General features: G+C 40.7%; 1 protein-coding gene across 6 annotated transcripts in view; it reads left to right on the plus strand.

Annotated features, from left to right (window-relative positions):
* ZDHHC15 (zinc finger DHHC-type palmitoyltransferase 15) overlaps positions 1-17,232 on the plus strand; it is a 24,752-nt gene continuing 7,520 nt past the window's right edge. The window contains exons 1-12 of one of the 6 annotated variants that reach the window (XM_054839050.1): positions 1-1,482; positions 4,928-4,954; positions 7,390-7,484; positions 8,950-9,070; positions 9,894-9,963; positions 10,568-10,600; positions 11,692-11,812; positions 12,420-12,552; positions 13,131-13,184; positions 13,438-13,564; positions 15,055-15,164; positions 16,929-17,010. In XM_054839050.1, coding sequence (XP_054695025.1) covers positions 1,335-1,482; positions 4,928-4,954; positions 7,390-7,484; positions 8,950-9,070; positions 9,894-9,963; positions 10,568-10,600; positions 11,692-11,812; positions 12,420-12,552; positions 13,131-13,184; positions 13,438-13,564; positions 15,055-15,164; positions 16,929-16,972 — 1,083 coding nt within the window. In that variant the 5' untranslated portion in view covers positions 1-1,334 and the 3' untranslated portion in view covers positions 16,973-17,010. Of the gene's footprint in view, positions 1,483-4,927; positions 5,202-7,389; positions 7,485-8,949; positions 9,071-9,893; positions 9,964-10,567; positions 10,601-11,691; positions 11,813-12,419; positions 12,553-13,130; positions 13,185-13,437; positions 13,565-15,054; positions 15,307-16,928; positions 17,011-17,232 lie in introns of those variants that run through there. The other 5 variants (XM_054839049.1, XM_054839053.1, XM_054839054.1 and 2 more) reach the window with 5 other exon arrangements.

Below are 17,232 nucleotides of genomic sequence, written 5' to 3' on the forward strand. Positions count from 1 at the left end.
CTTACTGTTTGTAAAACGTATTGCTGGCAAAAATGTTGGCTTCTCAGCTCTGTGCAGTGTGGGGAAGGAGGAGAAGGCAAGTGGACATTCATATCTTCCTCTTCCAACTATATATATATATAAAACATAGACTGTGGATTTCACAATCCGAGTCAGATGTCTGAGGTTTGGTGTTCAGGGTTACATGCAGCTCAGGCCAACGTATGTTACGGTATCTGCAAAGCACTTTTGCTACAGCAGGGACTGCCCAAAAGCTTGGTTAAGCTGGACCACACACAGAAAACTAAAACAAGTACCAAAAAGTTCAGGTTTTGTACTGGAAGAGTTTAGCAGCCTGAAGGAGAGAACAGTGACCATCTAGACGGTGGGTGGGTAGGGGAGAGGTTAAGACAGCTGTCACCTCATTACTGAACAAATTCTGTGAGAAAATCAGAGGTTGTAGGTCATCGTGTCCATCTTAAAATACTGAAGGAACTAAATATGGAATTACAAGTGTGGTCTAAGGATTTGTAGCTGATGTCTGAATTTTCAGGGATTTGGGCAGGAGAATAGCAAATGCGGCACCTGTACCCAGAACCACGGAAAAGCTGTTAGAAGCAGCGCAGACCTGCGAGTTTGATACCAACAGTTGGGAAAGTTCTAGGACAAATTCTGAGGGGAAAAAATGAAGAACAAAGAGGTGACTGGAAAGTGTGGTAAATTATAGCAAGGTCTTATCAGAAGTACGTTCTGTTAGATAAATCGCTCTCTTGATGAGAAAACTAATTTCCTTAGCAGGGGCAATATAGTGGATTTAATTAACTGAAGCCTTAATTCAAAACACATTACTGAATGTGGAAATGAGGGGGATTCCTACAGGAATTCAAAGGGGGTTGTGGAGCAGGTTGGGGCAGTCTTTTTTTTATTTTTTTTTTTTTTTTTACACTAAATGCCCTGTTATCAGGTTGTCGGAGGGGATTCTCGTTTTATTCCCCGGGTCATCTTGAATCTGATCTTCCCATATACTAACCAAGGTTTGTGCTTAGGAAATTGGAGAGGAATACAGAGCTGGTGGTGTCAGTGCAGAGGACAGGATTGCACTATTAAAACCAACCCAAACCAAGAGAAGTTTAGTAGCCCAGAGCAGACACTTGTACGACTAACGATAAAACCAGCCTTTCGTGTAAAGAGTCAGCAGCCGGAGAGAACGCAAAGACTCCTCACGCCCGCGCCGCCAGGGGGCGCCGCAGTGCCGCGCCCAGCCTCGCCGCTGCCCCCCGTCAGGCCGCTCAGCCGAGCTCCGAGCGCTGCCTGCCTGCCTGCCTCCCCCGCCGCCGCCCAGCCCCGCTCAGCCGATGGCCGATGCGGCCGGGCTGAGGCGAAAGATGGCTCTGTCGCGGGGGCTGCGGTGCTGCCAGCGGGCCTTCGCCTGGCTGCCCGTCCTCATCATCGCCCTCGTCGTCCTCTGGTCCTACTACGCCTACGTCTGCGAGCTGTGCCTCGGTGAGTGCCCCGGATGGGCTGGGGGCGGCGGGACCGGGGAGGGGGAGAGGGGCCCTGTCCTGCCCCGGGGCCGCGCCTCAGCAGCGGCACGGCCCCGCGCTCTGCGGGCCGGGGCTCCCCGCGGCGGGAGCCCGCCTTTCCTGAGGGCAGCGTTGCCCTCCCGGTCTTGGCGTAAAGGGTCCCGAGGGCAGGAGTCGCGTCTGGCCGGTGACTGAGGCGGCCCCACGGACACACAACCCCGTGAGCATCTCGAAGGCTGGAGGAATTCCTCCTCCTCTTCCCCTTTTTGTCTGTGGGTGATAGAGCAAGAGGTGTTAACTGGCAGCGATTGCAGCGGCACCCAGCCGGGCTCGCCCAGGTGCTGCCGATCTCCGCCCCTGTGCGGGCTGCCACCCCGGCCAGACCTTCAGCTGGCAAACGTACCGCAAGCGGTAATCCCGGCTGGAACTGCAGTACGCACACCCAGAAGTGACCGTGGATACGAAGAGACGCTTCGTTACTAGTCAGGTCCGTGATGGGATGAATTAGCTGGACTTTTATGGTGCGCTGTCCTGTTTTTCCATAACGTTTGTATCCTAGCTGGGTCGGCAAGGTGTTGCGGGTTCTTTTACTTAGTCATGAGTCCGTGTATTGTGTGTCTTTATGTCAGCCAGGGGAAGTGACGTTTTTGAAGACTGGGAGATTTATACCCACAGTGAAAGTCCATATTGTTGCCGTATGATAAGGTTCACGTGTGATTTCTGGTTTAAGCAGTAACAAAAATCAGTTTATGTCTTGCGTTGCGGTCTTTTTTTTATATTCTGAAAAGAAAAAAAAAATACGTTAAATCACACTCACGAGTCAACTTGCTACAGTAGCACAGAAAATGCTACATTTTAGAAAGGAAATTTTTGGTACATGCTAGTGATTGTTTAGTTTAATGTAGCAATTTAACTGTATGGTAAGTTGCAAACTTTCTTGTGTTTATTATGCTCTGTGTGCAAAAACCGTTACTGGAAGAAAGGGTTGCTAGGTCTGGTGAAGATGGAGAGAAAAGCTGGTGGCTTGGACTTTTGAAAATGTGAGGAGGAGCATGTCGCTCTTTCCCTTCACGACAGGGTAAGCCAGATAAAGGAAGCCAAAGTTCTCAGAACGGTAGTTTGAGACGTTTCTGTGGAAAGAGCTGCCCTCTGGTACTGCACAGCAAATTTAAATCAGATTTTTGTGAGGGTTGCTGATGCAGTAGGACCTATTTTTTTTTTTCTCGATGGGGACTGAAATGAAATGCAGCTTCTTTGATCTGTTTTAATTGGTAGCTAGGCAAAACCCCCAAATACTTCGTGACATTTTATTCCATCTCTGAGATTGTGGGCTGTTTCTTTCAGGAATTCACATGGAATGATATCTCCAAGGTGCCTGTAACTGTCAGTTAGGCCATGTGACAAAAAATTTAGAGTATTTTCCTGAAACGCTGTCAGTCTTTTGAAATATGCTTTGTTTGCAGTGCTGTGCAAATTCAGTAATATTTAACTGGTAAATTCCAAGTCTCAGTGCAGCTATTAGAAAAGACTCTGCTGATGTAAGTGGAGTTTGGATCGGGCCTGTGTTATTCTGCAAATGCTGGTTAAGCTGTCTGGAGCTCATCTCACTGCCTAGAATCACAGCTTAAAATCACTCCTTTGCCCACACCCGTCTATTTTTTTTGCCCCATCTTTCTCTGTCATGCATTTTATTTGTGTGTGGAGGAGGTTATCTATACAGAAGTTGAAATGACTGAATTAATTATTTTAAGATTTGAACATTAACTGTTGGCATGTGCAGTTACTTGAAAACCAGCTCTCAGGATGTTATCTCTCTTCCGGATTTCTAACATAGCAAGGCTTTATGTGTTGGCTGCTTTTTTTTTTTTTTTTTTTTCTCTCAGGTTTCCATTGTGTATTTCCTTTTCAGCTGTTGTAGGCATGTAAATAGTAGATGCTCTGTTTGGATTCTTGATTTTCATCTTTAGTTCTGCAGACTGCTGAGGGTGGAGTAGGGTGGAGGTCATGTCCTAGAGATATCTCATGATACTGGGTTTTAAACTTTCAGTGCCTGGTATGGCCAACAAGTCATACTCCAGAGGGGGCCTTAATTTCATGTCTGGTGGTGGTTGCTGCCACAGTGAGAACAATGTCCCAGTGTCCTGCAGTAAAACCTTTTGTATGATCTTTATGTAGAAGTTTGCTCTTTTCTCAAGAAGAATCCTTAGAAAGGCTATGCTGCAAATGCAACATGAAATTCAGGAGGGAACCAAGCAGTATCTGTGAAAAGCTGATGTACTCTTCATAGTTTGATTTACAGCAAACCAAAGGAAGAACGAAAGGTTTCCTAACAGTCTTGTTCAACTGAAATCGAGTGCACAGAGGCACAAGCAAATATTTGGTCTCTTTTTTCGTCTACGTTGTTGTGTATCATAGAGCTTGCAGATCAAAATTGTTTGTTAGCATGGTTTTAAGAAAAGCAAAAGCAGGACGCCCTCCACTAGCCCAGGTTGCCCAAAGCCCCATCCAACGTGGCCCTGAACACTTCAGGGATGGGGCAGCCACAGCTTCTCTGGGCAACTTGTCCCAGGGCCTCACCACCCTCACAGGGAAGAATTTCTTCCTAATATCTCATCTAAATCTCCCCTCTTTCAGTTTAAGGCCATTCCCCCTTGTCCTGTCACTACTTGCCCTTGTAAACAGTCCCTCTCCAGCTTTCCTGTAGGCCCTTTTAGGGACTGCAAGGCTGAGGGCTTTTAAAATAATGAATGGATTTTTAAATAATCAGTGTAAGTAGTCATTGAGCAATGTACCCTTTGCAGGTTGCTCTCAGTGGTTCTGTTAGTAGGGACTGTTCCCTATGATTATGGTAAAGTAAGGAGGGGTTGTAAAAACTCTGCTAGTATGAAGTGTAAAAATAATTGAGTCATTACAGCGTATCCTTTGTTGCTGACTGCTAAAGCCAAGACAATTTGTATTTTTTTATTTGTGGTGATGCAGAAATGCATTGGACATGACGTACTGTGGAGAATCGAGACCACCTAGACACTAGTACAAAGCAGGCTACAAGTACACGCTTACAAGTACATGCATAGAGATGCTGCTTGGACAGTTGCTAGAGGAGCCCTGGTAATCTTGTCACCTCGCTGTCACCAGTGGGTTATTTTTGTCATATTTCTAATGTACAAATATATTTTATAACAAGGGAAAACACAGCATAAGTAACAGTTACTGAAGATGTTGTCGTGGGTGTCATTTGCGTGAGTAAACAAGGAATTGTTACAGATGCTTTTGATTTTGATGCTAAACTGTGGGCTCTCTTTTTGTCTGTTGAATTTTAACTTTTTTTCCTAAAATGGCTGTATTTCAAACAGAAATGTTATTTGTCACAAACCTTTCCGGGAATGCTATTTGCTCTGTAGACATATGTTTTTTTTCTTTTTCAGTGACTCTGAGCAACCCTGTGGAAAAAGGTATGTGCATTCAGTTTACTATTTGGCATTCAGTCTTTGTGTAAACAGATTCACAAATGTTTTAGTTGAAATATCAAAAATACTTTCCATCAATTTTTTTTTAAACTGACCTACTCTTTCAGTGTTTCCTTCCTGTAATTCCACATTCATGAAGTATACAGTGTGCATTGTTAGACGTGCTATAACTTTTGGATGCATTGGGAAATGCCCCTTTTTAGTCACAGTGGAAGCAGAAGAACATGAAAAGGTTTTGATCCCTTTTACTCTTTCAGAAAAAACTATGTATGTCTATCTGTATACTCCCTTTTACTCTTTCAGAAAAAACTATGTATGTCTATCTGTATACCCCCCCACACCTTTTCTTCCTTTCTGTTTTATGTTTTCAGAGCTAATTTTACAAGCTAAACAGAAAAGACTAGTTCTGTTCTCTGGCCTGCCTATTTTTTCCACGGTTTTATTTGATCTTTCACTGAAAGCTATTTTTAATGTGTTTTGTAGGGAGGCTTTTGCAAAAGACTTTTTTTCTTGGCTCTGTTGACCACTAGCCATATATTGAGTGGTAACGCAGTAACTTTCAGTTACTACTACAGATGAGGCAGAGCATCTGTCTCATTGGTTTTGGGCTAGAACGCTTCTCAGATTGCTTTGGTAGTGCTGCTGACAGACGTTGTGCTGAGGTCCCAGATGCAGCATCGGGAGGTGGCTGAATGAGTCGGGCAGAGCAGCAGGATCACTGGATGAGACCGTTTCCACTGGTGCACTGGCGGAGGCCACAGTCATGTTCTAAGAATAAGGGGTTGGTGGCCATTTTAATATTCCTCTTTCCTGGAGGTGCTTTGGAGGCATTTGGCTAATCCAGATGGCCTCTTCCCTTCATTTCTTCTGCCAGGGTTATGAAGGATAGAAGTGAGTGTAGCGGGTTTCAGCTGGCAAATTGTTCCATGAAGAACAATGCCAGCTGATGCTTCAAAGATCCTCTGGATTGCTGCATCAAGTAAATTCTCTTTCCACTAGAGAGCTGTCCTAATATTTCAAACTGTTACAGAGAAACTACAGAAAGCATGATGTTAATGATTATTCAGTAGAAGAAAGTTATTAGTTGCCTCATCTATTAATGCATCTCCAGGTCAGCTTCCTCTAACATGCTGCTGTATTGCTTTATCAACAAAATTAAACCTGTTGCATGATTTATCTCCTTACATATTAATTTAAAAATGACTGAGCTCCACCTGCATGTTGTATAAGGATAACATCTCAAACAAACTGAAGAGCATGAATATCATTGATTCATAGTTCAGTCACACAATCCATCACATTCTTGTGAGGCCTATCAGATCATTTGCCATCTCATTAGAAAGTCTCAAAGCTTTTTAACCAGTTACATTTTCACACCGTCAGTCTTGCCTGAGAAGTTAGGAAGTGTTTGTAGTTACTTTAATCTTAGTTTGCTAGAATTTAAAGTTTAAACAAAACAAGGAAAAGGAGGTTGTTGTTGTTATGATGAAATGGTGTGTTTAAATAAAACTGTCTTGTAACTGTTTGATAATATCTTAGTGAGTCAAATATTAAAGAAATAGCAATCAAATCATTTGTGTAGCTGAAGAATAGCTGGCCTTTGGCTTTCTGAACCACAGCATGCCTGCTTATGCCCAAAGGCTTTGAAATAAAGTTTGTATACTGAAATAAGATTACTCTGATGCATGCTGGATTTCATGTGATGATGTTTTTTCTAGTGGATTACAATTCCTTTTCTGTAATCACAAGACCTGTTTTGCTCAATTTGAGGGATGTTTTCCTGATTTATTTTATCAACTGTTGCAGATCTGAAAGATGTTTAATAAGAGATTTGATTTTTTTCTGGTGATGTAAAGTTCTGCTAGAGCATGTTATTTCTCTCGACTCCGTAAGTGGCAAAGAATGCATTGCATGAGCGGACGGTACACTGATAATACAGTACTGTGATTCAAAGTGCATTTAGTAGCAACTGAACCCCAAATTTGGGGATGCTGGAGTATTGCAGTATTAACCTTTGTGCTGCTCAGCACCAGCTAGTTCTGCTTTGCCTGTGCCTAGGATATGGGGAAGAGCCAGGAGTCCTGTCATTTCTGGCGATATAGGGTCGTCACCTGCCCTCTGGGTGAAGTCTCTTATAGCTGTGTTTTTCCTTACCCGCGGAATCAGATCAGGTAGAGAAGGGGAGGCTTGTGAGATAGGTAACCCCTAACTGCAGCCACAGATCTCTGGAATTCGACTCACCCTTTGACCATAAAGTTTAGCTGTACTCTTAATACTGGTTGATACTGTAAATCTTTCTTTTTTCCTTTATTTTTTTTGTCATTGTTGTGAAAGATTGGGATTATGCCTATCATGAATGAAACTTTTGCTTAAGAAGTCGTTGTTCTGCTTCTGTTTTTTGTTTTTTTGTTTTTTTTTAGTGGCCTATCTTACAATATTCCATATTCTCTTTGTGCTCTTTGTGTGGACATATTGGAAGTCTATTTTTACTCTCCCAGTACAGCCAGGCAAAAAGGTAAGAGAACTCAAAAATCCTTCAATCTAGTTGTTCTGGACAACCGATCGGGTTTCCTAAAGAGATGGAAAGTGAGCTAGAGTTGTCCGTAAAAACTGAGTAATTTACTATTCTGAGAATCCTTTGACTTCCCAAAGAGCATAATTTAAATCAGAGATGGGGTTAATTTTTAAAGCTGCCTCTTCACGTGTTCCAGGAGCTGATAGGATTTTTTTGTGTTGAGAATAATAGGATTGATGATTATTAACTTACGTATTTACAGTGTCATTGATCTCTAAGCATTTGATAAGTTGTGAGCCAAATCCTGAGGACCTTCCTTAACCTAGCCTTACTGGAGTCTCCTGAGTAAGGACCTTGGTTTTGGTTTTCTCTTTTCATGGAAGATGTTACAGTGCAGGTGGAAACAGGCACATTTGTAATAGTAGTGGGGTGTCTTGATCTCCTGAGCCAGATTGTTATGGTGTGAACATTCAGTGTCCCACTAAAGTGTGGCATCGCCTGCTCTGCTGGGAGCCCTTTGCTGGCTGGAGTAGGCCTCTTTAGCTCCTTTTAAACATGCAGAGATGCTGATGTCGCATGTCTGTGGCAGCGAGGACTGTGGCTGTGTGCATGGCATACGGCTTTTAATTTGGTGCTAGGTATACATTTAGCTCCAGTAGCTCCAGTCCTTGTACTTCCCTGGTCAGCAGCAGCATGAAAGATAAATGTAACGATGTCCTATAGTAAAGAGGAACTGGGGTTCACTGTAACAAAAGTAAATTGTTTCACGAAGAATACTTTATTTAAGGATTTGGTATTGATTTTTTTTTAACGTAGGTGGCTTATTTTAGGACAAGAGTATGATTTAGTGGTTTCAGCACAGGACAGTCAAAGGCAGACATTTGTTTCAATTCTTTCTCTACCAAATATTTACTTTTTCATGTTGCTTGGATTGGTAGATTTCTTTTGTGTTTTGTTTTACCTCTTTATGAAATACTACTAAAACACTGTTCGGAGCAACAGAATGAGGATGATGTTTGTGTGGCACTCAATATACATGACTGTAATCTGATCCTAATGACAAGAATGTAAATTTATAAATAACAACTAATCCCAGTTTTAGAAGTATGAAACTACAGCTGGGGACAGGTTCTTGCTCACAAGGGAAGTGCTGAAAGTGTCCTTACCGTGGTTATTAATGTTATTCATGAAAAATAGCAATCTAAGGCAGCAGTTGTAGTAGCAATGCTAGTGTGTTGTTTTGGGAGCTGAATTTCACTTTTGCATTTCTTATTGGTGTATCTCACAGTATTCTGGCTGTCCAGCGCTTACTATCGGTCTTTGTTTCCTTAACAAACACATTTTCCCATTAGATTAATCTCATTAGAAGGAGCGGGAGGTAAAAACGTTTCCAAACTTGCCTGTATTTGAAATATTATCTCTGCTACCCATGGGTAACTGCTCTTCTCATGACTTCTGCTTCTAGTACCATATGTCCTATGCTGACAAAGAGCGCTATGAAAATGAAGAAAGGCCGGAGGTGCAGAGGCAAATTCTGGCCGAAATTGCAAGGAAGTTGCCGGTGTACACAAGAACGGGGAACGGAGGTCAGCGAAGCAGAGAGCTTGCTTTCTCTAAATCTAATCAAGCACGCTAAAGTAGCACGTGCTGGCAATCCAGATGATACTGCCGACCAACGGGGCGTTCCTAATGCCACTGCGTGCACCGAGTAACTCTTGGCGAATAATTTCAATGCCTTTTCTCTCAGGTTTTATGTTTGAACAGTTCTGTTCATCTTCAGTGGAGTACCAGGTGCTGCCTTTGAGAAGCAATATGTTAGCCTTTGAATTTACTGTTCAAAAGCCTATTTATGTTGTCTGCATTTAGTAATAGTAATAGAATAACAAAATCTGTAGTCGTTTTTACTTAAAATGGAGTCTAGCTTAGAGATGCAGGACATAATTTTGTGGACAGATCTCTGGACCTTGTTCTGTGATTAAATGCATACTGCACTCCTTTCAAAGCTTAAAAGAAATCTGTGTTCATGTCGGAGGCTCTGACCTGCTCATTTCTGTCAGACAAGCCAAAGAATCGTGAAGTAAAGAACTGCTATGGAGGCAATTACCAAAATGGAATGTATGTAAAGTCTGAGGAAATGTGGAAGCCAGAGGGAAGCGTACAATTTTGGTTTATCACTTTTAAGCTGGTTATGTGCTTTGCAGTGAGGATTGTTCCCTGCATCTGCAAGTCTCCAGAAGAATTATGAGCGTTGCTTATCTGATTGTGACCTGGCAGCAAAAATCAGCTGCAAATGCACTCATCTTTTGAAATGATAGAGGAAAGAATACGAACAGCTAGGAAATGAGCAGAATATTAACTAATGTGAAAAAAGAACACTCTTACTTGATATTAATGTGTCTTTAATTTCAGGTGTTCGATTCTGTGATAGATGCCAGCTAATAAAACCTGATCGTTGTCACCATTGTTCTGTTTGTGCTATGTAAGTCGCTGGATTCGTTTTTCACTGAAGTGGATATAGTCACCACTAAGTTATGTGAATGGGCTAGTCCTTCGCGTGTCTTTTTACACGTAAAGGTACTGGAGTACCTCTGTTCCAGCTGCAGTCAGCGGTGTACGTACGGGTGTGACAGCATTAGCATTTGCACTTCTGCTGTTTGTGGCCCTGAAGTGTTTGCAGTTCCCACATCCCCAAGCGTATTAGTGTTAAGTTGCTAGAAAACAGGCCGTCTAGTGCAAATTAACTGATTAACCTAGGCAGGTTAAAATAAAGTATGATTTTGACTTATTTATTTAAAATATTCCAGACCTTTAGCTATGGTGTTTTGGAAAAGTTTTAAGCCCTCTATGCAGAAATAATTTCTTTTTATCTTGCAGAGTACCAAGGACATTGCTTGATCTTGAAAAAGTAATAAATATTCCATCGTAAAATTATACCTGCCTTAAAAAATTCAAAGAGACAGTATCATCTTGAGTTTGTGTCATGTAGAAATCTCACAAAAAACCAGAGCTTTTGCTATTGATCTGCAGTTGGCAATTAAGTACCAAATAAAAATCTTCAATTTTTCTTTTCTGTCTTTTTGCAGATGTGTGCTAAAAATGGATCATCACTGCCCATGGTATGTTCTAGATATTGGTTTGTAATTTTCTGAAAAGAGAGGCTGTTTAACTACATTTCTTCCACAGAATAGTGTCTGTACACCTCCTTCATTTTAGACCATGCACCTCTCTGTATTGGGGAATTTATGAAATAATTACACTTTGAAATTGCCTGAAATGTTTGATATTTTGAAAGACAGATCATTCATGTTTGGTCTATAAACTATGTGTAAAAAAGCAGTTATATCGATATAACTTATTATTAACTGCTAATTCACTCTGACTATTCAGATTTTAAAGGGACTTGGACTTGGCCTTTAATTTTGGGTACATAATGGTTTCAGCATGAAGTTGGTGGTTGCTTTCAATAATAATATTTGCACACAGATTGTTTCTGAAATAACGCCTGGGACCTTCGCATGGTCAGAGGCAGTTTGTGTAGAATGGTGCATGGATGAATTAAGCTTTACACTTTTTGAGAATCACTGCCAGTAAATTTCTTAAACACCTCCTGTTGTTTTTAAAAAGGAAGATTTCAGAAATCTGAAGCAACACAAACATTTTCCTACCTGAACCCCCCGATAATCCTAAATTGTAGAGGATTTTTTTCAAAGTTGAGTTGTGAGACAAACACCTGCTCTCTTTTTTGCATTCCCTTGTTCCTTTTTAGAGTTGTCCTGTGCATGGAGAATTAAAATAAAATTTGGTTTTATTTGTATGTAAACAAACAAGTGATGGTGAATCTGGCTCCTGAGTTTTGAAAGTAAATACAGACAGACAGAAATCCCAGATCTGATTACCATTGCAGACAAGAAACAGACACTGAGTAATTAGAGCCTGCCTCTGTGACAGATTTACCAGTGGTGCCAACTTTAAAACACATTCCAAAACCACAAACTGTCCTTTTACTTGGCATGGCAAGAAGTCTTCAAGTGAAAAGCAAAAAGACTGTAGTTATATTTCATTTTGACCACTAAGGGGAGCTATTTATTGATGACATTGTTTTGTATAAGCAACAGGATTAATAAAACCAAAAAAATCCTATAGTTATCGTTGTGTCAAACCTGTGTGCTGTACGTATCCTGATTTCAACTTTGCTTTTGTTCTCTAGGGTGAATAACTGCATTGGATTTTCTAACTACAAATTCTTTCTACTGTTCTTAGCCTATTCTTTGTTGTATTGCTTGTATATTGCTGCAACAGTCTTCAAGTATTTCATTAAGTATTGGACAGTAAGTTGTCAAGTCTGGTTACTTCTTCCTATCCTGTGAGTCTCGTGGGGTTTAGTCACTCTTGTTCCTTTTTTTGCTTTCCGGCCATGGAGGGTCTGCGTCTCTTCCCTAAGGGATTTCCCTTTGCCCTTTTTTTGAGTGTAGCTCCCATTCTACGTCTGAAATGCACAAAGTGAGACGCAAAGAGACTTGGGGAAATTCAAATTGTAGAATTAGCTCCTGGCAACGAAGTTCTGTCCTTTTCCTGGTCCTGTGTTTGCATGTATGTACCTCAGAATCTTTGGGATCGAAGTGTAACGCCCTGGCATCAATCTGTAGATACTTACTGAACACTAATCAAAAATCCTTGTTCATTTTCTGACTCCCACACGACTCCTTTCTCAAGTGAAAAGCTGACTGAACTAAAGTATGCTGCTTATTCATCGATTGCCACTCATATGCCGGCAATGCCAACTGACAGCTGAGTGAGAGGCTGGCCTTTTGCCTCCAGATTTTTATGTCCCCTCCAAGTAGGAGTTTTAGAGGATGTCTTTCTTCTCTCTAGGAACAAAGAATTTCCAGCTTTTATTTGTTCTCATCACTTGTTCTGTGTTGCTTTTCTTTCCAGGGTGAACTGACTAATGGACGTTCCAAATTTCATGTCCTTTTCCTTCTCTTCGTGGCAGTCATGTTCTTTGTAAGCCTTATGTTTCTTTTTGGCTACCATTGTTGGCTCGTCAGTAGAAACAGATCTACATTAGGTAAGGCTCTTGTGTCTTACTTCTTTAAGACACACCAAAAGTGCCGTAAGAAAAAAAAAGGCATTTGTGTTCTATACATTCCCGTTGGCTTTTGAGGGGAGGAAGATTTAAGATCTTGGCACAATGCTGCAGAAATTTATCACTTAAGATGCGCTGCATTTATTAGCTGGTCTGACAAAAGCTTTGTTAGGGAAAGAAGAGCCTTGAAGTGTAAAAGTCCAATTATAAAAATGTTATGCATATGTATAACTGCATTTGCAGTGAAATGAGTGCAGCTTTTCAGGAATAATGGTTCTTTATGCTCATATGCTGAATTACATCCTAAAATAGCTCAGTAAGGTTGGGAAAAACAGTGTCCACCTTCATTGACAAAGGCAAAAAAGTGATTATCGTAAACCCAATGAAATGAAAATCTGAAACAGTACAATTTTGTTGAGTGATTTCTTTGTCTTTCCTCAGATAAATGTTCAATTTTTAAAGCTTTTTGGATAAAGTTTTGTAACAAAACACACACTGTCAAGAGTTTGAGCAAATATTCAGATTTTGTATAGTTAATTAACTTTAAAACTCATTTCAAGGTGCACTGAAGCTCATCTGTCCCAAAACATCAGACCTCTGCAGCAGCTTAGAAGGTAGATAAAATTGGTTTTAGTGCACTCTAGGTTCTCCTCCCCTCTCTTTTCTTAATTTTATGTCTTACCGTAACAGAGGGTCTATTTGCATATGTTTGTTCCTAATGCATGTTCATTATATCATTAATGAATGAGGCAATTTAAATCTGTTAAACGATGTTGTCTTTAGATGGCTACAACAGGCACAATCCTGTTTCAGAGTATTTGGCATTGATTTTAATTTTTTTTTCACTGAAATTGCTTCTGTGTGTAGAGGCTTTTTCAGCTCCAGTGTTTCAAAATGGCCCAGATAAAAATGGATTCAATCTTGGGTTTGTAAAGAATCTTCAACAAGTGTTTGGAGAAGAAAAAAAGCTCTGGCTACTACCTATTGCCTCCAGGTAAGTAATGATCAAGTCAGTGCTAAAAGCTGGTACAGTTAACTGAAGGGTCTGGCTTCCAAATGTCTGGTACAGCCTCGTGTTACGCCTATGATTGCGTGGCTTGGCTGACTGCTATTGTGCATCACTATAAAAGCACTGACAAACACCATCTGTGTTAATGCTGTTCACCAGAAGGATGGAAGGGAAAGGTTTTTGAGGGCTCAACGCACTGCACAAGGTGTTTGAAGTTTCTTCCTGAACTCCCCTGGCACACGTGTGGACGGGTGTTCCCTTCAAAGATGCAGTTTTCTTCATCTGTCTGAAACAGTGTTTCTGTTTCTGAATGTGGGGGGGAATGTTGTATTGGCACTTGTTAGACCAGTAGTAAAGTACACTGGAATTTAATTCTTTTAGTAATTGGGCACAATTTAAAATAACTTCCTGGCACAGCAATTCGCAACTTTTTCAAGTAGCAATGCGTTAAGTCTAAGGCCCCGTTGCATCCCCACTGCCATCTGCTTTCCACTCTTGAGTACAGTTAAAGGGAACAGATGAGCAGAGAAAGGCTTTCTGTTACTGAAAGGCAGCACTGAAGTGCTAGTCAGGGGCGGGTTACCAGTGTGTATAGTCATTGCAGGCAGAATGCTTGGGTTATTTTCCTTGCATAAAGATAAATCATCAGAGGAAAAAGAGATTTTGGCTAGTTTACAGTTCCTCTGGCTGTGTTGCGGGATGTTAGGGAATACAGTATGGTGCAGACCAAACTAGAACATCTAATTTTTAACTTCATTAGGCTACGTTACGCGAATTTGAACGTACTCTCAACCTCCTGTTCGATATCCAGATACGCACTTCTGTTTGAGCAGTAGTAAAGCAAAAAAGCCTTTGCAATTTTAGCTCTCTGCAGAGTGCATTTATTTTTTATTTTTATTTTCCATTTTGTGTACAGGCTTAGGTCACAGAAAAGTGGGTCTTTTGTTTGTCTTTCATAACATCTAACTTAGATTGGGCCCATTTTCTGTTGGGTGTCATTCAAACACAGAAGTGTAATTTCTGCCCTGAAGAATCTATGGTATAAATTGATAAAATTTATACCTATGGCATAAATTGCTCCTTCTACATAAATGTTTTCCTTAGTTCCCTCCTCACTTCTAGCTGTCCATAACGTAATTTTTTGTTCTTTTTTTTTTCTGCATCCAAATGACTCGATCAAGTTAGGCACATTTAAGTTCTGCTAAAAATCACTTGATTCCAGGCTATAGGTTTCAACTTTTATTCTCCAGAGACCTTGAAGGAATTGAGGACCAAAACTACTCACTAGTAAAACTTAGTATCTGAGCTGCCACAAAAAACTAAACACAGTATTTTTCAAAACTTAAAAATAATTTAAAGTAAACATGGGAAGTACAGGCAACAGAAAACTTTGCAGATAAAACGTGTAGAAATTGTCATCCTTCGGAGTCACCTGCTGCTTTTTACAGTGTCTTTCTCTGCCTTTATCCATGCAGCCAGGGCGATGGACATTTTTTCCCAATGAGAGCTTTGTGTGAAGCTCAGAATCCTCTCCTAGCAAATGAGGAGCAGTGGGAAGATGATGGAATAGATGAAGAGCCTCACGGTAAGGTAACGCTAAAGGAAATTAGGTGTGTCTTGACCTACAGTGCCTACTGGAGGAATTATAAGAGCTAATCAAAGAAAAAAAATTGTGTTGGCTAAGTCACCAGGCAGCTTGGACTTGACTAATGAACACAGACTGAAAATGAGCCCTACTTTGGAGTCAAGTTGGTTTTTCTTTTTTCCTTTAAGTAGCTTTCTACTTGCAAGTAAATGAACTGAGAGGTTGTTACAAGTTGCAGAGAGAAATTGAAATTTCCAGAGTGTATTTATATGTAAATGCTGCTTCATGCAGCACAGTTATATAAAAACATAAAGTTGTGCCTGTAAAAATGAAAAAGACTAAGATTTTTTTTTTTTTAAGTGCATTTATCCTCTGAGAGTTTGGGAAAACATGCATGCAGACACCTGAATGCTGTGATGCATTTAAGAAGCTGCTTTATACTTTGTTCAGCTTTATTACAAGAGTAAAGAAGTCCATTCGGTTTTGATGCTTGCCTAGCTGTGCACTAGATTTGATCAGTTTCTGAAATTTAAATGTACCTTTTATGCTATGGATGTCCTGTTAAAAATAAGACTTTATATCCATTCTTCAATGATTTTTGTTAAATGGATCCAAAATTAGTTTAATGATTCTTTACTGTTACCTTTATCTGTTTGAACTTGATTTTTTTTTTGTCCTTGCATATTTACCTCCAAGCTTCGGTCTTTGGAGAACACAGTTTGTGTCAGAGACCCCAGTTACTGTGTTTGAGGGTTCAGAAATTCTGTCAGTAAGTTAAGCGTGGGCTCTTATTTTTCTCTTGTGGAGCAAGGATTCCATCCACAGGTTCCCTTTAAAAGAAATATGATAATCTCACTCTTCTTCCCCTTTAAGGAATGGTGAAAGTGTTAGTTAACTCTCATATTACTATAATTAGTGGATCAAGCAACTGTGACTGGAGAACCAAATACCACTGCTTTATTGTTCAGAAACATGATTTCTATAGTCACGCTCTTTATTCCCTCAGAATAGTTTTCAGAAATTTTGCTGATAATGTTCCCTTTCAGGGTATAAAGTTTAGTCACAGGTGCACAGGGTATGTTTGGGAACCTGTGAGGAAGACTATAGTCTTGGTAGAGGGGTAACAGAAACTTTTCACATGAACGTTTTTATTTGTGTGCAACATGTTGTGCAATGAACTCTTTCACCCTAACAGCACAGCATTTGCTGTTCAGCCTCTGGTTAGGTCGTACCTGCGGCTGTTTGTTCGAGTTACTCCACTGCAAAATAAACAGTCTGTGTTTTTTCCAAGGCACGCTTCATGTACTGCTGGGAAAATATACTCTCCAGGAGCGTGTCAACAGGACTGAAGAGGCTCATTTCAGCTTTTCTTCAGATTAACTGCTTTAATTAGTTCCTATCTGTATGTTAGAAAACTACTGTTCTTCCTGGTTTGTTCTATGCATTTTGGCAGTTACAAGGTAACACAAATTGGCTTTAAAAATAACAAAACATGGCATCTCTGTGTATTGTTTATGAAATGGCCTGAAATGTTCCATTAAAACTGAAAGATCTTTATTTGTCTTTCTGGCTTTAAAGTTTGTGACACAGTTATAAAATAGTTAAAGCAAATAATAATCTCAGTTTAAAAACTGCTGTTCAGTTAGCTCTGACAAGTGGCTATTTGGAATGATTCTTAAAAATGCACTCCCACACTTAGTGAAAAATATATTCTCGGTGAGAAAACCAGATTTACTTCTAACTACTTTGTTTTTCATTCTATAGATTCTGGTGAAGCTTCATCCCTTGCTATAGAAAGGGAGACATAGCAGTTTGAGGATGCAGCAGTAGAAAGCCTGCTGGAAAGGTCAGTATTTCAGTGGCATGGCATCTAGGCCTCTGAGCCCCCTGAAGGGCAGAGACCCCCTCACCAGAGTAGTGTGTCGATGCGCCTATGCATGGCAGTATTTCATCAATGTTTCTCCACCTCGTCCAGGAATATGTTGTTTAAAAGAAACATCCGGTAGCCCTGGGCTGGATGTTGACACAGTTAACCCAAGAGTCGAAAGCGCTGTTTGTAGGGGAGGAT

Source organism: Grus americana, chromosome 12 (genome assembly GCF_028858705.1).
Source record: "Grus americana isolate bGruAme1 chromosome 12, bGruAme1.mat, whole genome shotgun sequence".
In the NCBI taxonomy this organism is placed as follows: domain Eukaryota; kingdom Metazoa; phylum Chordata; class Aves; order Gruiformes; family Gruidae; genus Grus; species Grus americana.